The following is a 23,786-nucleotide window of genomic DNA, read 5'->3' as shown; positions in this document are numbered from 1 at the left end:
GCTCGCCCATCGTGCGGGGAAGCAAATGAAAACCAGCCAAATGAGGACAAGCTCTTTATCCAGAGCTCGCGCCAGCCAGGGAGTCAGCACCCACTGCTTGGGTCTGGCAGAGACGCAAAGGCAGACGGGCATGTGGGGGAACTTTCTGGTGGAGCAAAAGGAAGGTTCAGGGGAGCCCCGAGCAGAAGCCGCTGGGGGCGGCTAACGAGCAGGTGCACATCCCGGGGGATGCGGGTTGGGGAGCATGGCTCCAGTCAGGAAAGCTGCCAGTTACCAGTCAGCTTCACCGTTATGGAAGTTATTGTTGGGCTTCCTGCATTATTCAGAGTTACGAGTCTGCCTTACAGTGGGCGGCCGTACTGGGCCAGGTAGAGAGAAGGGGCTGGCTTCCTGGCAGGTCACGGAGGTTTGGAGTCGGTGTTTCTTGTCTATGGTCTGGCCATGGGCCATTTGGATATTTGGTCTCAGTGTCTTCAAGAGTCCTGTGTGCTCCCGACTGCCTTCCCCAGCTGCCCTTCTCTGTGGTCTTTCCTGCCCTCCTGCAAATAGCGAGATCTCACGTGGAGGAGGCCTTTGTCCTCCGTCCACACCCCTTTCTTGGGGGCCTCTACAATTCCGTAACCTTTCACCTGAGTTTGAGAGGTTGGCGTCCTGTAAGCCTGTGTTCTCTGAGGTGCCAGGGTTTATTCCTGCAGCCTCTCCCTGGAGCTCCAGACCCAGACGTGCCCCTGCCTGCGTCACCTGCCTGAACAACCTCCTTTCAGCCGGGAAACCCCCCAGGTTACAGAGTCACTTGTCAAACTTGGACCGCGAGCTGCTTCTCTTTGTTCCCAGTCCTCCAGGTTCTCTGTGACCTTTGGAATTTTCATTATTTATGAACGATGAGTGATTTTTCAAGGTTGCCTTGAAATCAGGGAAATCACTGCTTTTTTTTCTGGGTATCTTTAAACAGGTGCACATTTGGAAATGCTCCTTTGAATTAAAATCACAAAGTAATAGCATTTTTGAGGGAATCTCATTTAAATAGAGCTTCAGACTCTCCTAAACTTTTTTTTTTTTTTTTTTTTTTTAGTAAAAATAAGTCTTTGAGTCATCATACCTAAGTAATGACTGTCACTGAAGCTTACGCTTTTAGGGGCACGGAAAAGAACCAGGCTCTTTGTTCTTTGACACGCTGCTTCCCCACCCAGCTCCCCTTTCTCCCCACATGAAAGTCATGTGTTTCTCCCTAGTTATGCCCTAATTTCAGCTGGTTTGTACCTCTACAATGTTTATGAACACTGTCTTCTATGTTCTGGGTAGACGTCTGTCAACTCCGCTGCTCTGTGGCCTTCTTGAGGACCGGTGGGATGCCTTAGTCATCTTTGGACCAAGTTCAACCCTTGTTCTGGTTCAAAATACTAAGTAGAATACATCCTTTGGCTTGAATAACACTGAATCTTTGTTCATTTAAAATTTGTTTTTCCAGGTCTGTGGGTGCTAGGTGCTGGAGGGACACAATATTTTTAGAAGTAAAAAATAAGTGCATACACTTATGAAGTCAGTGTCCTCCCAGCCTTCCCTCACTCAGAGTTGCAAATATCTCCGTTTCAGGTATTTTTTAAAAAAATTTTTATTTTTTTAATAAACATATAATGTATTATTAGCCCCAGGGGTACAGTTCTGTGAATCGCCAGGTTTACACACTTCACAGCACTCACCACAGCACACCCCCCCCAGTGTCCATAACCCCACTCCCCTCTCCTGACCCCTCTCCCCCCAGCAACTCTCAGTCTGTTTTGTGAGATTAAGAGTCTCTTATGGTTTGTCTCCCTCCCAATCCCATCTTGTTTCATTTATTCTTCTCCTACCCCCCAAGCCCCCCTCATTGCATCTCCACTTCCTCATATCAGGGAGATCATACGATAGTTGTCTTTCTCCGACTGACTTATTTCGCTGAGCATGATACCCTCTAGTTCCCTCCACGTCATCACAAATTGCAGGATTTCATTTCTTTTGATGGCTACATAGTATTCCATTATATATATATACATATTATATATATAATATATATATTATATACTAATAATATATATTATATTTAGTATATATACTAATAATATATATAATATATTATATTATTAGTAATAATATAATAATATATATTATTATATTATTATATATTATATTATATTAATTATTATTAATTATTATAATATTAATTATTATATATTATATTATTATACATATAATTATATATTATATATTAATATATTAATATATTATATTATATATATATATATATATATATAAAATCTCACATCTTCTTTATCCATTCATCTGTTGATGGACATCTAGGTTCTTTCCATAATTTGGCTATTGTGGACATTGCTGCTGTAAACATTCGGGTGCACGTGACTCTTCAGATCACTACTTTTGCATCTTTAGGGTGAATACCCAGTAGTGCAATTGCTGGGTCATAGGGTAGCTCTATTTTCAGTTTTTTGAGGAACCTCCACACTGTTTTCCAGAGTGGTTGCACCAGCTTGCATTCCCACCAACAGTGTAGGAGGATTCCCCTTTCTCTGCATCCTTGCCAGCATCTGTCATTTCCTGACTTATTAATTTTAGCCTTTCTGACTTGTGTGAGGTGGTATCTCATTGTGGTTTTGATTTGTATTTCCCTGATGCCGAGTGATGTGGAGCATTTTTTTCATGTGTCTGCTGGCCATCTGGATGTCTTCTTTGCAGAAATGTCTGTTCATGCCCTCTGCCCATTTCTTGTTTGGATTATTTGTTCTTTGAGTGTTTAGTTTGCTAAGCTCTTTATAGATTTTGGATACTAGCCCTTTATCTGATATGTCGTTTGCAAATATCTTCTCCCATTCTGTCAGTTGTCTTTTGGTTTTGTTAACTATTTCCTTTGCTGTGCAAAAGCTTTTGATCTTGATGAAATCCCAATAGTTCATTTTTGCCCTTGCTTCCCTTGCCTTTGGTGATGTTCCTAGGAAGAAGTTGCTGTGGCTGAGGTCGAAGAGGTTGCTGCCTGCATTCTCCTCAAGGATTTTGATGGATTCCTTTCTTACATTGAGGTCCTTCATCCATTTTGAGTCTATTTTTGTGTGTGGTGTAAAGAAATGGTCCAATTTCATTTTTCTGCATGTGGCCATCCAATTTTCCCAGCACCATTTGTTGAAGAGACTGTCTTTTTTCCATTGGACATTCCTTCCTGCTTTGTCGAAGATTAGTTGACCATAGAGTTGAGGGTCTATTTCTGGGCTCTCTATTCTGTTCCATTGATCTATATGTCTGTTTTTGTGCCAGTACCATACTGTCTTGATGATGACAGCTTTGTAATAGAGCTTGAAGTCTGGAATTGTGATGCCACCAACTTTGGCTTTCTTTTTCAATATTCCTTTGGCTATTCGAGGTCTTCTCTGGTTCCATATACATTTTAGGATTATTTGTTCCATTTCTTTGAAGTAAATGGATGGGATTTTGATAGGGATTGCATTAAATGTGTAGATTGCTTTAGGTAGAATAGACATTTTCACAATATTTGTTCTTCCAATCCAGGAGCATGGAACATTTTTCCATTTCTTTGTGTCTTCCTCAATTTCTTTCATGAGTACTTTACAATTTTCTGAGTACAGATTCTTTGCCTCTTTGGTTAGGTTTATTCCTAGGTATCTTATAGTTTTGGCTGCAGTTGTAAATGGGATTGACTCCTTAATTTCTCTTTCTTCTGTCTTGTTGTTGGTGTAAAGAAATGCAACTGATTTTGTGCATTAATTTTATATCCTGACACTTTACTGAATTCCTGTACAAGATCTAGCAGTTTTGGAGTGGAGTCTTTTGGGTTTTCCACGTATAGTATCATATCATCTGCAAAGAGTGATAGTTTGACTTCTTCTTTACTGATTTGGATGCCTTTAATTTCTTTTTGTTGTCTGATTGCTGAGGCTAGGACTTCTAGTACTATGTTGAATAGCAGTGGTGATAATGGACATCCTTGCCGTGTTCCTGACCTTAGCGGAAAAGCTTTCAGTTTTTCTCCATTGAGAATGATATTTGCGGTGGGTTTTTCCTAGATGGCTTTGATGATATTGAGGTGTGTGTCCTCTATCCCTACACTTTGAAGAGTTTTAATCAGGAAGGGATGCTGCACTTTGTCAAACGCTTTTTCAGCATCTATTTAGAGTATCATATGGTTCTTGTTCTTTCTTTTATTAATGTATTGTATCACATTGATTGATTTGCAGATGTTGAACCAACCTTGCAGCCCTGGAATAAATCCCACTTGGTCATGGTGAATAATCCTTTTAATGTACTGTTGGATCCTATTGGCTAGTATTTTGGTGAGAATTTTTGCATCTGTATTCATCACAGCTATTGGTCTGTAATTCTCTTTTTTTAATGGGATCCTTGTCTGGTTTTGGGATCAAGGTGATGCTGGCCTCATAAAATGAGTTTGGAAGTTTTCCTTCCATTTCTATTTTTTGGAACAGTTTCAGGAGAATAGGAATTAATTCTTCTTTAAATGTTTGGTAGAATTCCCCTGGGAAGCCATCTGGCCCTGGACTTTTGTTTGTTTGGAGATTTTTGATGACTGTTTCAATCTCCTTACTGGTTATGGGTCTGTTCAGGTTTTCTATTTCTTCCTGGTTCTGTTGTGGTAGTTTATATGTCTCTAGAAATGCATCCATTTATTCCTGTTTCAGGTATTCGATTCATTCTTTTTAATGGTATCCACCAGTCAGCACAGTTGTGATGAACTTGCTTGCAAGGGAAAGAGCCCCTTTAAAGAAAATGCTGGGACTTGGAGGAGGACAGCTATGGGGAGGGAGGAGAAGATGCAGAGGTGTCCAAGCAGCCTCCCTGGGACCAGAGGGAAGGAAAAATTGTTCTCTTCTGGGAAAAGAGTGGGAAGAGCCAGGGTGGGGAGGTGGTGCTGAGGGACGGTGTCCCAGCATTCAGGAAAGATGGAGATTTAGGCTCTATCTTTCTAGCTCACATCTCAGCTTCATACAAGAGCCCATTATCAGACCTGCACACAGAGTGCCAGACCTTAACTACCCTAGGAGAAACAAGAGTCCGAAATTACAATGGCAGACAATAAATATGGGTCTAAGAGTTTTTAATAGAGAAGCATAACAAATATGCTAGGTATTGTAAAATCGTGGCTCTTAGGAACCCAGATAAAAGCAAGGAAGAGGTTGCAGAGCTCCTGTTTGAAAGGACCAGTGTTCCCGTGTGTTTGCATCCGTGCAGGTGACCCTCCCTCATGCACCATAGTTTATTGACTGGCTCATGCAGTATGATTCACCCTGGCTCTTTGTTGAAGTACAATTTTCAAAAATTAAACCCATGACTCTTATGCAAATATAAAATGAGTATATGTCACAGATTTAATTAGCTCATTAATAAGAGAACTGGCATGATGGTAATGCTGGTTGGAGAAAGCGGGGTGGAGTAGAAGCCTTTACAGGAGCTGGAAGAGAGAATTCTTCTGTAAGATCATTAATTTTAGGTAAAAACCACCTAAGCTTCTGTAGTGAAAGCCAGCTAAAATCCTAAACTTTGGGGATTATTTTTTTTCTCTCAGACAGGAATCATTTGTACCCCCTGGACAAAGTTCCTTTGGATTGCTGCTGGACAAGAATCGTTTCTCTACAAGTGAGGACCAAGGCTTCCAGAGTTCTGACACAGCACCAGCAATATTAAACAGCAAGACAAACAAAGAAGCAAAAGCGCATGCCTCGAGAGTCAGATAACCCTCAGACAGACCTGGTAATCAAGTTTTAGCTTGACCCCGAGAAAGAGCAAGCTAAAATCTTTTAGCTTCTCCCCAGGTGTTTGGAGAGTTTTTCTTAATGCTGATTTACAAGGGGTTTTCTCTTGCTCATCTGACCCACAAGTGCCTGGAGACTACATATTCCTGGGGAGGGGGTTCCCAGATGTATTCTCCAGCTGCCCCACTGTAACAGTGGATCTTAAAACTGTTCACATGATTAAAAAAAAAAAAGCCAGACTAAGTAGGGTGTGACTCTGAGTGAGGGCAGAAACTGCTCTCAGAAAGCATGGTATTGGTGAAATGTCACAGGCTCCAGGGAGCTGCATCACTGGAGAGTGAAACATTGGCCGATATGAGGCAGTGCAGTGCTTTCTGTCTTCTGACAATCTTGAGGCCCATATTAACAGCATACTCAAAATCCATAGGCACGTTGTGCTTTCTCAAGGGTCTGCCATGTGTGCTGAGCTACCATCATGCTTAAAACATGAATTTAATGGCTTTACTTTGAACATGTTTAAAGGGAAGTATGGAAATAGTTTTTTAAATAATACCTGTATATAGGACCCAGGTTGCACAAAGCAGATGACGTTCCCGGACACTGCAGCTCTCCCAGGTACCATAAAAGGCAGAGGCAAGAAAAAGATACCAAGGGACGGTGCTCAGGAGAGAAGACCCCTGTGACCGATGTGATGATTTGATCAACTCCAAAGTTATTCTTATCTCACCACTAAAACATGTTTTATCTTTTATCGCCAATGTTACAGAAGAAAACCTTTTCCTCCACCCTCTTAGGCTTCTTCATGGGGGGTGTGCAAATTAAACCAACAAGATACAGATTAATGGGAGATAAGACATACAATTTTTGTTAATCTTTTATTATGTATGAGAGTCCACAAAAAAGGAGTGAAACTCAAAGAACCAGTTAGACATGGGGGCTTACATACATTTTTAACAAAGGAAAGGGGATTTGGGCTTCAAGGGATGACACATGGCAGGAAAGTGCCTAGGAAGTGGATGAGAGAAATATATGGTGGGTGAGAGTTATCTTGGTAAGGTTTGTTTATGGACGCGTCTCAGCACAGGCCCTCTCTTCTGCCTGGTACAGAAGCAGATACACTCTCTCAAGGGAAGGTAAAACTCTGATTCTAAGCAGAAAAGGGGAGGGAAGTTTCTTCCTGCCTCTGTTGATTTTCAACTGCCTTTAGCTCAGAACAGTCTTGATGTTAACGTGGCGTATTTCGGGGGTGGCGTATCCTGATCCCCTTCCCTAATATTTCAGCTCCTTCCAATACATGCGCAAGGAAGGATCTGTTTTCTGCCCTATGACAGGAAGGATCAGTTTTGCTCCCATTGTCAGGAATCCTTTTTGAGTGTTTATTAGTGAAGCTACATTATGTTCTTTAATTCCGCCACGTGTCTGCAAAGAGGACAGGTTCCCGGATGCTGTCGTTCTCCAGATTGAATTCCGGTGAGCTTCTTGTTTTCGTTTTAGTGCTAGAATTCTACAAACTTTGTGCTTAGAGTGGTGGTTTGTTTTTCAAAGTGTGAAGACACACTCCACGGCCGCTTTCCCGTCAGCGCCCCGGGCTGCGTCGCTCAGGAGCCGTGGGACAGGCTGCGCGTTCTCCGCGCCGCTGTTGGACTCCAGCTCTTCTCTCTCCTTTTTTGCGGTCGGTTACAGTGTGTGCGGCGGCGGAGCAGCAGAGCCCACAAAGAGTAAGTGGAGTGTGTGACCTGGTGCCTTGAAATGTTTCTTAGGAGGTTGTTTTGTTTTGTTTTCCCACAGCACAGAGGACACCTTGGAACAGCTCACTGAAGAAGTACCATCTGACCATGTGCCTTTTGGAATTCCAACAGTAAAAATCATAATGCTCATTGGCTAATATTTTACATTCTTTTTTTTTTTTTTTTGGTAAGAATGTATTTCTTTCTAAGCAACTTCAGTAAGGTATAATCGAAATGAGCTAAGCTGCGTGTTTTGAAGTGTGTGATTTGACAAGTTTTGATATACATATATATGTATATATATATATATACACACACATATAGATGTATATAGCATCATTTTCACAATCTAGAAAATGAACATATAACTATCTCCCCAAAGATATTTCTTGCTCCTTTATAAACATTTCCGCTCCCTGTCCTTGCCGTGCTCATCAGCGGGCCAGCACTGATCTACTTTCTGCCGCTGTAGTTTGGTTTGTGTTGCATCGAGAATTTGACACGGAGTCACAAAGTACTTGTTATGTTTCGCCTGGTTTCTTCTACCGTGGGTGAGGATGTTGTGAGTCCTTCCTTTCATGCACTTGTCTACAACATGTGTATTTTTACTGTTGTGTGTTCCACTGTACAGATACACCTCAATTTGTGTACTGAGGGATACTTCACCTACTGACAGATGTTTGTGTTGTTCCCAGGTTGGGCTAATTATAAAAAAACACAAACATTTGCTATCATATGAGAGAGAAAGAGAGAGAGAGAGAGCATGAGCAGGGGGAGGGACGGAGGGAGGAGCAGGGTCCCCACTGAACAGGAGCCCAGGATCGGCTGATCCCATCATGACCTGAGCAGAAGGCAGACCCTTCAGCGACGGAGCCCCTGGGCGCCCCTGTCATCTGCCTGTTTAGTTGTAGCTGGCACGTGTGTCTGTAAAGTAATTCCATTGTGAATGTTCTTTGCGTCTCCCTAATGTGTGTGACCCCGAGCATCTCTTCCTGCGCTAGTCAGCACTCCATCCATCTCGGGGGAAGCTTCTCTTCAAAGTTGTCCCCTTTTTAAAAAGTCCGGTTGTTCAATTATTATTTTTTATTGAGGCATAATTGATACACTTTGACCTTATATTAGCTTCAGATGTATACAAGAATGATTCAATATTTGTACGTATTGTAGAGTGGTCATCGCACTAAGTCTAGTTTAAATCCACACCACACAGAGTGCACACAGTTTTTTTTTTCCTGGGATGAGAACTTTAAAAATTTACTTACTTTTTTTTTAAAGAGTTATTTATTTACTTTCCAGCAGGCGGAGAGGCAAGGGGAAGGGAGAGAGAGAATCTCAGGCTGACTCCCCGCTGAGCGAGGAGCCCACGCAGCCGCTGCACCGGGGCTGGATGCCGCAGCCTGTGACATCGGGACCTGAGCCGCGGTCCCGAGTCAGGCGTCCGGCTGCCTGAGCCACCCAGGCGCCCCTCGCGAGTTGCTTTCTCAGCGACTTCCAAATCCAAGACACAGCATTGTGGAGCGTACTCAGCTGTGCATCACGCGCCCGGGACGTGGTTGTTTTGCACCTGGAGGTTGGTGGGTCTTGACCCCTCTCTGCCCGCCCCGCCCCCCAGTCCCTCACGGCGGCGGCCGCGGTCTGTTCTCCGCGCGCGCGACCTCCTGTTTCGGGGTCTGTTGCTTTCAGACTCCGCGTGAGTGAGATCGTTCGTTATTCGCGTCTCTCTGTCGCATTTACTGCGATGGTGTCCTCAAGGTTCATCCTGTCTCTGTCGAGCTACGCTCCCTCCGGGCCCGTTTTGCTGAGACGCTGATCACGAGTGGAGGTTGCGCTGTCACACGTTCCCGCTGCGTCCACCGGGAGGCCGCGAGACGGTCTGCCCACGTCCTTGATAATGTGGCGGAGCGCATGGACAGGTCTGCGGGCACCGAGCTGTCTCGCGCCTGGAATCAGACCCGCTTGTCACGACGTATGATCCCTTCACGCGTTGTTCCGTTCGCTTTGGTAATTTTTTTTGAGAATTTTCATGTCCGTATTCATCAGGGATGTTGACTTCTAATTTTTTTATTTTGTTGACATCCTTGTCTGGTTTTGGTATCAGGGGACTTCATTTTTTGTAAAATGGATTGAGAAGTGTTCCCTTCATTTCTGTTTTTTGAAGAGATTGAGGGTTGGTATTCTTCTTCTTTGAATGTTCAGTATAATTCACCATGAAACTGTCTGGTCCTGGACTTTTTTGCTGTTGTTGTTGGGAGGTTTTTGTATACTAATGTAGTCTCCTTACCAGAAATTGGTCTGTTCAGATTTTATTATTGAGTTTCAATATTTATCTATATATATAAGTTTTTAAAAAATAAAATCTGTCACTTGCAAGTATCTCTGACTGGTTCATGATTTCTGTTCCCATTTTCTTAAGTGAATGCTTTTTTCAAAGAACAGACATTTTTCATCTTGGTAAAATCTAATTTATTGATTTTTCTTATATCTTGTGATTTTGGTGTCATATCTAAGAAATATTTGCCTAATCCCAAGAAACAACAAATGTTGGAGAAGTTGTGGAGGAAGGGGAACCCTCTTACACTGTTGGTGGGAATGCAAGTTGGTGCAGCCACTTTGGAAATCAGTGTGGATATTCCTTAAGAAATTAAAAATAGAGCTTCCTTATGACCCAGCAATTGCACTACTGAATATTTACCCCAAAGATACAGATGTAGTGAAAGGAAGAGCCATATGCATCCCAATGTTCATAGCAGCAATGTCTACAATAGCTAAAATGTGGAAAGAGCCAAGATGACCTTCAGCAGATGAATGGACAAAGAAGATGTGGTCCACATATACTATAGAATATTATGCAGCCATCAGAAAGGATGAATAACCAAATTAATCATCAACACGGACGGGACTGGAGGAGATTATGCTGAGTGAAATAAGCCAAGCAGAGAGAGTCAGTTATCATACGGTTTCACCTACTTGTGTAGCATAAGGAACAACATGGAGGACATTAGGAGAAGGAAGGGAAAAGTGAATTAGGGGAATCAGAGGGGGAGACAAAGCATGAGAGACTGTGGACTCTGAGGAACATACTGAGGGTTTTAGAGGGGAGGGGGGTGGGGGGATGGGTTGGCCTAGTGATGGGTATTAAGGAGGGCACGGATTCATGGAGCACTGGCTGTTCCATGCAAACAAGGAATCATGGAACACGACATCAGAAACTAATGAAGTACTGTACGGTGACCAACATAACACAATATTAAAAAAAAGATATATTTTCTTAATCCAAGGTCATAAAAATTTTCTCCTATATTTTCTTCTAGGGGTTGTATTGTTTAACTTTTAAATTTAGGTCTATGATCCATTTTGAGCTAGTTTTTGTATAAAGTATGAAATATAAATGAAAGTTTATTTTTTAAAAACTTGACATAAGGGTCAATTTGCTCCAGCACTAGTTCTTGAAAATTCCATCCTTTCTCTACTGAATTGCCTTCATGGCTCATAATGAGCCTCCAAATTATTACTCTTACATCATAAGATTTTCCCAAACTCAGACAGATTCCCATCTTGAGTAGTCCACCTTAAACCATTTGAGTTCACACTCCAAACCCTACAAACATGCTCCCACAATCCCCGCATCTGGCTACGGCTAAGAGTCTGTTGAGATGGTCTTGCTTGATGCTGGAGGTTTGATGAACTCAGGTGTGCTTCACTGAGAAATTACCAACCGACAAATTCCAGTCCCAACTGATAATTTCCCTGCTCCATGCTGACGTAATTATTAAGGAATGTGTTTGGATGGGAGATGTTATGTTTAGTTGGAGTTCTTTTTGTCAGGTGTGATTTCCATAGGGAATGTTTGTATCACAGCTTAGAATTTCCAGTTGTGAAAAGGTCCGATAGTGGCTTCTGAAAAGCACATTGGTCAAAGTCTCACTTCTAACTATTACATTTTTAAATTAGATTTGCTCACACTTTAGTAGTTAATCTGCATTTCATAGGAATGTTTCTCACTTTTAATTGTTTATTCATACAAAAAGTACTCTCGAGGAACATCCATCTGTAACAACTAGAAACTATAGGACTGTAGGACCCAAACCCCTAACATTTCATCCTGCCGCCCCCAGGCAAACGAAAGGGACACTACAGATTAGAGGCTATGGTAGGATAGATTAAATCCTTGGGGTAGAAGTGGGTGACCCAAATTGTATTAGGTTATTAAATATGTTCTTAGGAGACTCTTATGGTTGTTTCTATTACTAATAATATGCATTTATGGAATTATCATTATGTTACTGGCCCCGGCTGTTTTTCATGAAGAATTTTTATAAAAGACGGGTGATTTTATTTTCACGTTGGAAGTGTGCAGACTGAGGTTTGCAGTGCTCCGGTGAGGCCCAGAGCACCAAGGCACCATGTCAAGGCTTGTTGGACCCCGTACCATCTCTGTCCACAGAGCCCCCCTCAGGAACCTCACGTCCGCTGGAACCGATCTGGCCCTCTCTGCCCAGTGCTGACTGGCAGCTTTCTTTATTTCTTCTTGCTTTTCATATACAATCTAGGTCATGGCCTGGAGGAGTTGCCCGTGGGGTTATTTACCGTACACGTCAGGAAACCCCTCATGTGTGTTCTTCAGTCTGCGGCCAAGGCGCTGGCCGTGGTCTGGGCTCCCTCCTTCACTGTCACTGTGTAGCTGCTGCATCAGGGAACCCTGGCAGCTGCCGCATGGTCGGGCATGACAGTCTAGACTTGTTCGGGCTCTGGAAACATCACAATCTCAAAGTTAAATGCACACCTCTTACAGGTCGATTAGAAATGGAATTTTCTTCTCTGTACTCTTTATCTGCAAGCTAGGTTCTCAAACCTGGGCCGCTGTGCCCTTTGTCTTGTTTCTGTCTGCCATCTGTACCCACGCTAGGGGGTGACTTTGGTCCCCAGACCCCTCTCACATTATCCACCCACCAACTATCTTCAACAATGTGTTGGTTCTGAGGAATAAAATCTGACTTTCCTGGTGGTGGGTACTAAGGAGGGCACATATTGCATGGAGCACTGGGTGTGGTGCATAAACAGTGAATTCTGGAACACTGAAAAAAAATTAAATAAAAAAAAAATCCAACTTTCTAAAAATCCCAAGGAAGGGATTTCAGCTAGTCACTGGCACGTTATAGACTTTGTGAGCCCGGCTTTTCTTCTCACTGTTTGGAGATTAATTCTGTGATTCCTTCATTCTTCAGAACCATAGTTATCCACATGGATAAGCAATTCAACAATTGCTTCTTTAAGCCACTTTGAACCACATTGGGTAAGAAATGTTCTCCTGAAGACGGGAAGATCTCGCTGGTGGGTGGATTGGGTTTCCCTGAACCTTCCATAATATCGTCTGCTTCATTGTGCTGAGAAGTAAGTTTGTGATGAGGCCATCTGGAGTTCTGAAACACAATTGTCGACATGTATAAAAATTTCTCAAAGCTGTTTTTCTTGAAGTAACCTGATTTTCTTATGATTAATTCCAATGAGTAAAACAGTATCATGTATTTAATAACCTAACAGATTTTCAGCTTCGAAGTCATGAGCATGCCTATGGAAAGGAACATTTCATCAGAGATGAGAATGGTAAGTATTTAGGATGACAGTTGTCATTTAGGGAATTTTTTTCTGGGAAGAAAGTTTGGTTAACTTTTCTGTAAAGGGTCAGATGGTAAATATTTTAGGTTCTGGAGGACATATTGTATCTGTCGTAACTACTGAACTCTGGCACTGTGGGATGAGAGCAGCCCTAGACTATACTCAATGACCGCGTGTGACTGCATCTCCAGTAAAACATCATTTTTTATTTTTTATTTATATTTATATTTATATTTATTTTTGTTTTTTATTTTTTAAAAGATTTTATTTATTTATTTGGCAGAGAGAGAGAGATAGAGAGAGAGAACACAAGCAGGGGGAGCAGGAGAGGGAGAAGCAGGCTCCCTACTGAGCAGGGAACCCAGTGCAGGACTGGATCCCAGGACCCTGGGATCATGACCTGAGCCAAAGGCAGATGCTTAACGACTGAGCCACCCAGGCGCCCCAAAACATCCTTTAAAAAAAGATTTTATTTACTTATTTATTTAGAAAGAGAGAGTGCACATGCAAGCAGGGGGAGGAGCAGCAGAAGGAGAGGGAGACAATCTCACGCAGGCCCCCCACGGAGCAGAGAGCCCGATGTGGGACTCGATCCCAGGACCCTGGGATCATGACCTGAGCCAAAGGCAGACACTCAACCATCTGAGCCACCCAGGTGCTCCTCAGGAAAACATTATTAAAACAGAGGCAAACCAGATTTGGCCCTCAGGCCAGAGTTCGCTGACCTTGGCCCTAGACAGAACCGTGAAGTATCGTGTTAATCTCTGATGCTCTCCATGACCACTTTTTAAAAAATCATCTCCTCAGTACACCTGATGTAGAGTTGCCAGATTTCTGTCTAGCACACGTATGTCCCCCAAACTACGTGATTCTCTGCAATTCAAATTTACGTCGGTGTGCTGCATTTTCCCTGGCAACCCCACTCCAGTGATCTTTCCTTTGCACATGTCACCTTTCCTTGGGGCTTGATGTCCTTCCCCAGATCAAAGCTAAGGATCCGAGGAGGGAGATTTCAAGGCAACACTGCCTGCCTTTCAGTGAGTTGCCTTTGTTACATGTTTGAAACAATAGCGAGGAAAAGGAAACAAGGTTTTTGTCTTATGCTAAGTATTAGCAAGTCTGTGCTGAAACAAGAGAGATTCTGGGGTTCAGAAGTTCATTTCCATTCCCTGAAAACCTGCCCTGCTCACAGGTACCGATTATTTCTACGTAAGATTAATCCTGACGGAGGCTGCATGGAGGGCGGTATTTGAGGAGGAGAGGTCGCAAAGGACAGACGTAGGATGCTTTACACATCAGCGGTGACAGCATCACGGTACGCTGCAGATGCCTTGGCGTCTGCATCACGGCCCTCTCGTCTTTAACATCCCAATTATTTTTGTTAATGCAGTATAAAAAATTCAAAGAGACACCCCACTTGTCTACTCTGGTTGATTAGTAACTAAGGCATTGTTGGAGACCACGTGTGGGGGAACGTAGAAGGCAGTTTGCTGATTTCACAAGATTAAGGGATTTCATAGCTCATCCTAAAGGACGTTCTGCCTTGTACTCGAGTTCAAATTACATTCCAGGCTGGCTCTGAAAGGGACAGAATTGTTTTCCAGAAAGTGTTGGCAAAGTTCTGCTCGGCTGTGAGAAGTCAGTTCTCATGTTCTCTGGCGTGTGAGAGAACACTCTGTCTTTCCCCATAAACACCGAGGGAAGGCGAAGAGGCTCGGGGGGCTTCTGAAGGTAATGAAAGGCGCCTTCATACCTCCTTGTTCGGCACCATTAACCTTCCCAGTAATTGAAACACGTGGAAGGGGGAGGGAGAGAGAAGCAGAGCCTGGTCTATTTCCTGGCAGGAACAATTTCTTAAGCCCTACTTTGAGCCACCACGTTTAAATCACATCTTTCTAAATCAGCCACAGCCACCACTTTAAAGAAAAATAAAGACTCTAATGATATAATCATTTCTTTCTTCTGATCTTGCCTGTGGATAGAAAGTGTGCCCAACGCTATACAGGTGGGCATTTGTTACATAATTCATGTGACCGATACAGTCCGTCATGCAGAAACTGTAACAACAAAAAAGAGTGTGTTAAAGGCAGACCATGTGAGATCCATTTAGGATTCAAAGTTGTTTTAGACTGACAGGCCAGAGAAGGATTTCATTCTCCACATGTGAAGCCTCTCTCTGGAAGTAAAATGTGCAAACCCAGAATGAGATGCAGAGTAACGTCACAGTATAATTACAACACAAATAAGATGAGCCCTGTCTTATAAATGTGCATAAAGAAAGAGTTATCATCTGTTTCATCAGTGACCTGATACTTTTCACCCACAGGCAGCAGTGGGAGTGTGTGTGTGTGTGCATGCATGTGTGTGTGTGTGCACGTGCTGCGGGTCGTTTTTAACATTTTCCTATTCCAATTATTCTTTGTGCATACAGGCATGCGTTTCAGTGATAAGAGAAGAATATTTAGAAAAGCACTTTAAAAAGTAGTTATCTTTGCAAAAGGTAAAATTTCCTATAATTAAAAGGCAAGTCATCGAGCTGGGCTCTCCGTAGTTTTGCCGGAAACATCTTGGCCGTGAGCATTTTTGCAGCAAACACTTCCGTCACATTCCTAATTGACCATAAGGCAATTTTGCCATAAAAGATAAAATCACAAAAAATGAAAGAGACACGTTCATTGAAAAGGACACCACAAAACATGAAAAATCAATAGCAAAATTCAAAACACTTTGCTGTGAAGTGCAAAATATTTGAATACACTTAAAATGTGTCTAGATTCAGGGCAACACTGTATATAACTGATTTGATTTTCTGGATTGTACCTAAACACTTGTCTTTAACATCTATGCTCATACTTTTTTCCTTTTTTTCTTTTCTTTTCTTTTCTTTTCTTTTTTTGCCTGTCGAGTTGTCTCCTCATTGGGCATCACATTTCTTCCCCCTAAAATTCTGTCCTTCATTAAGAGGAGTATCAGTTTCCAAAGACCAGGACACATATTTGTAACTGAGTTCCGTGGCGTGTGTGAAAACCTTCCACACTGTTGTTTGCTCTTGGCATATTGCCAACGTGTCCATCGACAGACGTTCCAAAGTTCTACGGGCAATGTTGGGTCAGAATTCCACCACTTCGTGGGCCACTGTGGGGGTTAAGATTTACATGCTGTGACGATGAGAGCAGCATGTCTATGGAGAAACGAAACCAAACTGTCCAACCAAACTGCCAACAGGACATTTTTTTTAGTCCTTTAAATTTTTATGGCAAAATGGCTTCCCTGCTGGTTGTGCAGCAAAAATGCTTGCTGTGAACACACTTGCAGCCAAGACGTCTGCTACAAAGACGCTTTAAGGAGAAGGTACCAGACACAGTTGAGGCTCACCTCACGTACAGCATTGTTGAGGGGCATTTGAGAGCCCCTGTTGCAAATAGATTTCATTCGCTTTTCCATCTACCTGGATTATGCAGCCGTTGTTCAAGCTGAATTATAAAAATGTTAAATGCAGCTAATATTTAAATCAAATGAGATGGAAATAAAGGAAGACTTCTCAAAGTTCCGGATACCATTGTACGTAGAAATGGGGAGAACATGAAGGTGAAGCCGGATCTGGCGCCCTGGCCCTTGATTCCACCTTCGGCCGTGAGATTTGCTTTGGTCAGTGGAGGGCTCGCCGAGGTGCTGGCGGAAGGGCTTGGAGCAGACTTGCATTTCTCCTGCGTCTCCTCTTGCTTCCACACCCCATTGTAAGAGGTGCTGGGCTTGTTGGCTGGGCTTGTTGAGGCATCCCAGTTGGGGCCATTCTAGATCGGCCAATGGCCAGCATCTCCAACACCAGCAAGGTGAGACCAGAGCACCTGCTTGAGCCGGCCATGGCCTTGAGCCTGGGGAGCTCAGTCTGGCGGTGTCTCCTGCTGAGGTCTGAGGCTGTTTGACAGCATTACTAGGACAGTAATGAACTGATGAGTGGCTTATGGATGTGACCTCTCATTTGTCAGTCACATTTCTACCTGCAATAGCTGTGGTTGAGTTAATGTTAATGGGTTCATTGTATTTTTAGAGTTCCTGTGTTCTTCCTAAAAAATGGCTTTGAGATACCTACCATCCAATTCACCTCTTTAAATTGTCCAGTGGTTTTTAATATACTCAATGAGTTGTACATGCAGAGCCACAACCCATTTTATTTTATTTTATTTTTATTTTTTTAAATAATTTTTTAAAAGATTTTATTTATTTATTTGACAGACAGAGAGCACAAGCAGGCAGGGAGGCAGGCAGAAAGAAGCGGGGGGGGGGGTGTGGGGGAAGCAGGCTCCCTGCTGAAGCAGAGGGCCCGATGCGGGACTCGATCCCAGGATCCTGGGATCACGACCTGAGCCAAAAGCAGCAGCTTAACCCACTGAGCCACCCAGGCGCCCAGACAACCCGTTTTAGAGTATTTTTATTACTCCCCAAAGGAAACTTTCTCCCCTTAACTGTTATCCTCTTGTTCTTCTACTCCCTCTCTCCCCGCCCGGCCCTAAGCAAGAGCTAGTCTAGCTTCTGTCTCTATAGATTGTCTTTTCTGAGAAATTCTTATCAATGGACTTACATAACATGTGGTCCTTGGGGCCGACCTTCACTTAGTAGGTTTTCAAGATTCCTCCAAATACTTCAATAGTGTTTCTTCCCCACTCAACATTTTAATCACTGAAATTCATCCAAATCAAGGTCTGTAAGTCTACTGAAGTTACAACTTTTGTATCGACGAAGCTCTATTTTCTTTCTTTTTTTTTTTTCTGGGATACAATATGCATAACATAAAGTTCACCATTATGATCACTTTTAGGCATGTAATTTGGGGGCATTTCATTCATGGTATTGTGCAACCCTCACCACCACATCTTCCAGAACTCTCTCATCTTCCCCAGCTGAAACTCTGTATGCACGAAACACCGTCTCCCGGTGCTCCCACCCCACAGCCTCTGGTGATCACTAATCTACTTTCTGTCTCTTCACTTGTCTCGGAGAGTGCCCTTAGAGGAGTGGGATCACATCCTGTTTGGTCTTTTGGGACCGGCTTGTTTCACTCAGCACGATGCCTTCACGATTCCCGCATGTTGGAGCATACGTCAGAGGTTCCTTTCCGTTAAAGGCGAGATAGTATTTGATTGTCTGCATAGACCACATTTCGTTTATCCACTCGTGTGTTGACAGGCGTCTGGGTTGTCTTCACCTTTTGGCTCTTGTGAGTAATGCTGCTACAAACATCTGTGCTCAAGTTCATGTGGGGGCGCGTTTTCTTGTCTCTCGCACGCGGAGCTGGTGGTCGCACTGTTAGAGTCACTCCACATTTACCACTGGAAGAGCCCCCGACTGTGTCCCAAAGCGGCTGTGCCAGGTTACGTCCCCCCAGGGGTGGGCGAGGACTCCTAGTTTACTTCTTCACCAATGTTTATTATTCCCTGTCCTTCTATTATTATTATTATTATTATTATTATGGTGAGTCTCAGTATTTTTAAATTCGACACAGTTTGGAGCATGCTTTATTGTCAAAATAAGTTTCAAATACAAATTTATCAAAAATGGTAACATTTCGTCACCAGTGATTACAACAATATAAATTGCATTTATGAGCATCATTTCCTTAAAGCACATTAAACCTTTTAACCAAAAAAAAAAAAAAAAAAGGATGATAGAATCAATACAATTTCTTATCCAAGTATCAACCTAAAAGAGAAAAAAAAATGCAGCAATGTTTATGCTTCCTGACTTTCTGAAGAGCAAACTTTCTGATTCTTGATGGCAGGACACAAAACATGGTATAGAGGCACTATCAGGGCCTTCTGGTAGACGTCCCACTGAGACCAGAGCCAATTTCATTCTCAACCAAATTTAGAAAGTGTGTTTTATACCTGGAACTGGATGTTCAAGACGTCATTATTACTCGTCTTACCCTGTAATAAAACCAAGACTTCACACTGCCCACATTTTCTTTTCTCTTCTTTCTTCAATTTTTTTTACATTAAAAAAATATTTTATTTATTTATTTGGAAGGGAGAGAGAAAGAATGAGAGACCATGAGAGGGGGAAGGTCAGAGGGAGAAGCAGACATCCCGCTGAGCAGGAAGCCCCGTGTGGGACTCGATCCCGGGACTCGATCCCGACCTGAGCTGAAGGCAGTGGCTCAATGGACTGAGCCACCCAGGAGCCTTTTTATTTATTTATTTATTTTTACATTTTCTTAACTTCTTTGTGGTGACCGTGATTTAGAGATTAAGCATGTGCTTCTGAAAAAGAGTTTCTTAGCATTTTACCATTAAGCCTAACAATTTCAACAGCTAAACTCATAAAAAATTTTAACTCCCTTTTGGGTTCTACTCAAACTCTCCTCAAACCACAGTATATTAACTGACATTTGTTTTTGCCCTAAAAGCTCATTTAGCAGATGAATCTCTCAACCCAAATGAATTTATTTATTTATTTATTTATTTATTTTTGCTTTCCATATTGAAAGAGGTACAATTTAGAGTTTGAATGTATAAAATTGTATTTCAAAATCGTGCCCCTTCCAGTAGGAGGACTCTAAAAATTCTTATGTCAAGCTTAGGTGTTGATTTTAATCTTAAGTGGGGAACAAAAGAAAAAAAACACTTTTAAGATACATTCCATGCTGCCTCCTTCCTCCTGGCCCCAAAGAAGTGAGGAAAAAAATCAGAGGTACCTTTCGTGCCTTCCATAGAATTAGAAATTTGGTTGCAAAGGTACAAAGAGATCTCTGAAATTTTTTTTAAAAGAAGAAGAGAACTGTTATTGGAAACTCATGTCGTTGACTCTGTGAACGTATCTGCTGGTGGGTTGTGATTGGAGGAAATCCTAGCATCTGCCTTCTCTCCTGAAGGGTGTGTGTTGGCCTTTGGCACCCATCGGTCAGCATGTGAAGGATTGGTGCTGGGGAAGGTAGTGCTTGAACTGGGGGAGTGCGGGCTGCCTGACTCTGGGCACCATCTTAATTTTAAGCTTCTCTGATTCCATCCAAGCCAGAACGTCAGGGAAACCGTGTGTGATGATCTGGGAGTAATCATGTGGAATGTTTCCTCACACACTTCGGGGAATATCACGCAGTATTGTTTTTATACTCCGAGTTCTTGGCGGGGGCTTATTGTAGTTTGTCTTAGACACCAGTGGTCGGGTCCTACTGGATTGAAGCAGACTGAATTTGTAAGAAGTATGAGGTTGACTATTCTTGTAGCTGAGATTTATGTAATCAGATGCACAACCCTTTGGCTGTTAAAACCCCGGCTTTCCAAGGACTAATTACAGGGAACACAGCTCATCAGAGAGAACCTGGAAAGATGCTGTGCAGGGTGCCCTATATCACACGTGGGACATTTATCCTCCCTGGAGTCTGTCTCTTGATAATTGTTCTTCAGGATTTGTTGCTCAGGGGCTTATGGGAAAAATTACTCCTAATAGAAATACTATTATATTTTATTCACAGTATTCTAACTTTCAGAGGATTTAATGACAAATCTGTTCCCACTATGAGGGTAAAGTTAAATGTATTTCTAGACTTAAATAAAACATGCAGAAATAAGAATTTAGAGGGAAGAAATTGCCGAATGAAGAGGGGAATTAACGGCATCGTGTTTCAGTCTGTGGACAGCCTTCAGAAGAATCTTCACTGTGGTGGGCAAGTTGGTCGTCCTCCGCTCAGGGACGTCAGTGTGCAGGGAGGACAGAGGACACTGGCCAGGAAATGCTAGGGGCTCGATTTCCCTTGGAGTATTTCCGTAGGCAACCCGTGTGCAGTGACATACACGAGCGTCTACACCCCTCCGAACGTGAGCAGTCATTTCTTGTCTTCTGTTGTGACTCATGCTGAGATTAAGTTCTCTTTTGTGTTTGGTACAAACTCTGACGGCCGCACGCACACACAGTCTGGGGGTCTGAATCATCAGCTGTGGCAATGTGCCAGATTCTGTCTCCACATTTTTTTTTTCATCTTTCCTACTTAAAATAGCAAAGAGCTACGGAGAAGGGTCAGGGAATGGAGTGCGTTAGCTCCCGGTTGTTGGTGGTCCCCGGGCTGGCGTGCCCTCTCCTCCCAGACCAGAGCTCCCAGCAACACGCCCGCCCAATCCAGTGCCCTCCGGACAGGCACAGGATGGACGTTAAGCTTCAACACACATTTTCTCCTTTAGTGTTTGGAGCCGTCCTCCATGGAGAGGACCTCATCGAACAGACCAGGAGGCTGAGGCTCCCAGGTGTTGAGCAGCTGGCAGGGGCCCACGGCTGTTGCCGGCTCCCAAGGCGTCTCTGCAGCTGGTCCGCCCTGCGGGCTCCAGACTTCTGCGGGGGCTTCAAACCCGCAATTCCCTAATGGCTCTAGGTGGGGCTGTGGTTCCCATGACACAAACCAAACAACCGAAAAAGCAAGCCACTCAGTCTCCTCCTGGAGGACACAGCCAGAGAGGGATGAATGGACGTGCCACATGGGTCACCTGCTCGCAGGGCTCTGCTCTGGGCAGTGCTCACTCTGGCTGCCCTTGACCTGGGAGGTCATGCCTTGACCCCGGTGTTGATGTCCGGCATTCTTTTATTTTATTTTTTTAAGATTTTATTTATTTATTTAACACAAAGAGATAGAGCACAAGCAGAGGGGGTGGCAGAGGGAGAGGGAGAAGCAGGCTCTCTGCTGAGCAGGGAGCCCCACTTGGGACCTGATCTTAGGACTCTGGGATCACGACCCGAGACCAATGCAGACACTTAACCAACTGAGCTACCCAGGTGCCCCGGTCCAGCATCCTTTTAAAAAGAAAACCACAAGCCCCAAATGGAGTCATTTATGCTAGACCAAGCCACCAAACCAGGGCTTAATACCTAACCTAATCAAAGTTTCAACCTCCCCCAGAAATATAGTCTTAACTGATCAATCCGGGCTTCTCTGGTCAGCATCAACAACGTATAATCTGTCACATGGGTCCTCTCCAACCCCCAAAGCAAGATGAAGTAATCCACCTAAAAAGACCGCTTTTCCCTAAAGGAAGATGATCCTACCCCAAACAATCCTTTTTTTTTTTATGACTCCCTCGTCCTTAAAAAACCTTTCCCGTTCTAGAGCCCTTTGGAATTCCCCTTTTGTTTGCTAGATGGGATGTTGCCGGATTCCTGAATCAATTAATAAAGTCAAATAGACTTTAAAACTTACTCAGTTGAATTTTTGTTAACAGCTCAATGCCGTGCTCTGCAGGGGGGAGGCCACCCGGGGGTCTCACTCCCCCCTGTTGCTGGGTCTCATCGGACTTGTAAAAACCCATCCTAATCCCCGCTCAAGTGATTTATCATCACTGTCCTTTCTGGCTTTATTGGTTTCAGTTACTGAGGTGCTGACCAAGGCATTCTAAATGGGTTTCCTGTGAACCACTGAGTAGTTTTTTTTTTTTTTATTTAATTTAATTTTTTCATTGTTCCAAAAGAGTATAGTTTTCACAGGGTGACAGCTTCTCCGTTGTGGAGACGCCGTCTCTGTGAGAAGGTGTTCTCAGAGTTCAGTGAATCTGGCTTCCAATCCCCGCTTGCTGTGTGACTCTGGACACACCCCTAACCCTCTCTGAGGTCCAGCCTATCTGTCAACAGGGCTTAGTATTTACTTCAGAGGAATGTTGTGACCATTTATTTAGGCTAAGAATACACACTTACCATGTTTGGGTTATAGGTCGTTTAAAAAATGTATTAGACCCTTGATGTAAATAGTTCATTTATATTTGCTTTACAAAATTAGAAATAAAATGTCCCAGTCCCGGAACTCCTAGCAGGCCCGGGAGAAGTGTCTGATGAAAGAATGAAGGTCATTGCAATGCCTGTGGCTTTTTTGCAAGTTTCCAAACATATCTTCTGAACAGGTTTTGTTGTCACTGCCTTTTGCTGGGGTCGGGGGAGGGGAGAGTGTCCTGATTCCCAGGGGCCAAGTGAGGGTGGAGGAAGCCATAAAGTCGAGATCAGAATCTCTGTATTTGGTCTAATTCTCAGTCCTTCCAGCTGTTAATACTATGACTTTGGCAAAGCTATTTAAATTTCCCATTTCTGGTTTTGTCCTCCCCACCTCCCAGGCAAAATAACCATTAAAACACCTTTCTGCTTGCTGCGCTCTCAGGCAAGTGGGGGTCTGCTAAAGGTTAAAGTTCCTTCCGTATTCCGGTCACTTTGGGCGGCACAAGGATGCCTGGAGCCTGTTTCCCCATCTCAGCACATTTGTCACGAGTCTGATCAGTTTTAGGACGGTATTGATCTGTGATGTCGCGCTCCTAACTCCTGGATTTACACCTGCTAGGGGTCCTTTCAGGGAGGAGACAGGCCACTAAGTTGCCAGCTGAGTTCCAGGTCACAGGTCTTGAAACGCTTCTCCCTCCATGGGCTTCTGGTTTTTATCTTTATGCTGTGAAGTCCCCACCCCCTTTGATATGCTTTTCCTTTAATACAGCATCATTAAAAAAAAATATGTTCTTTGGGGAACTGTTATGAGAGGATCTGAGTGGAAAGCAACGCACATACAGTAGACACGTGTTGTTTCAAAAGCTTTTATTCTTCAATTAAATCTATTCAGTGCACCTGCTCGGTGTAAGGTCAGCTCGGCATGGCATTTGGAACAACATTCCTTCTGCCAAGGTGCAGTTTGTGGTTTTATCTGTCGGTGGGCTTA

General features: G+C 43.3%; 1 protein-coding gene across 1 annotated transcript in view; it reads left to right on the top strand.

Annotated features, from left to right (window-relative positions):
* Window positions 1-16,920: 16,920 nt before the first annotated feature.
* Window positions 16,921-23,786, top strand: part of LOC308352115 (contactin-associated protein-like 3) — a gene marked incomplete at both ends in the record, with an annotated part of 187,029 nt that continues 180,163 nt past the window's right edge. Inside the window, one exon of the mRNA XM_080818171.1 lies at window positions 16,921-16,947. Coding sequence (XP_080674297.1) covers window positions 16,921-16,947 — 27 coding nt within the window. The remainder of the gene's footprint in view (window positions 16,948-23,786) is intronic.

This window comes from Martes martes (genome assembly GCF_963455335.1).
Source record: "Martes martes genome assembly, chromosome: 11".
NCBI classification, from domain to species: Eukaryota; Metazoa; Chordata; class Mammalia; order Carnivora; family Mustelidae; genus Martes; species Martes martes.
The sequence above is the reverse complement of the archived record's forward strand: the minus strand, read 5'-3'. Positions and strand labels throughout refer to the sequence as shown.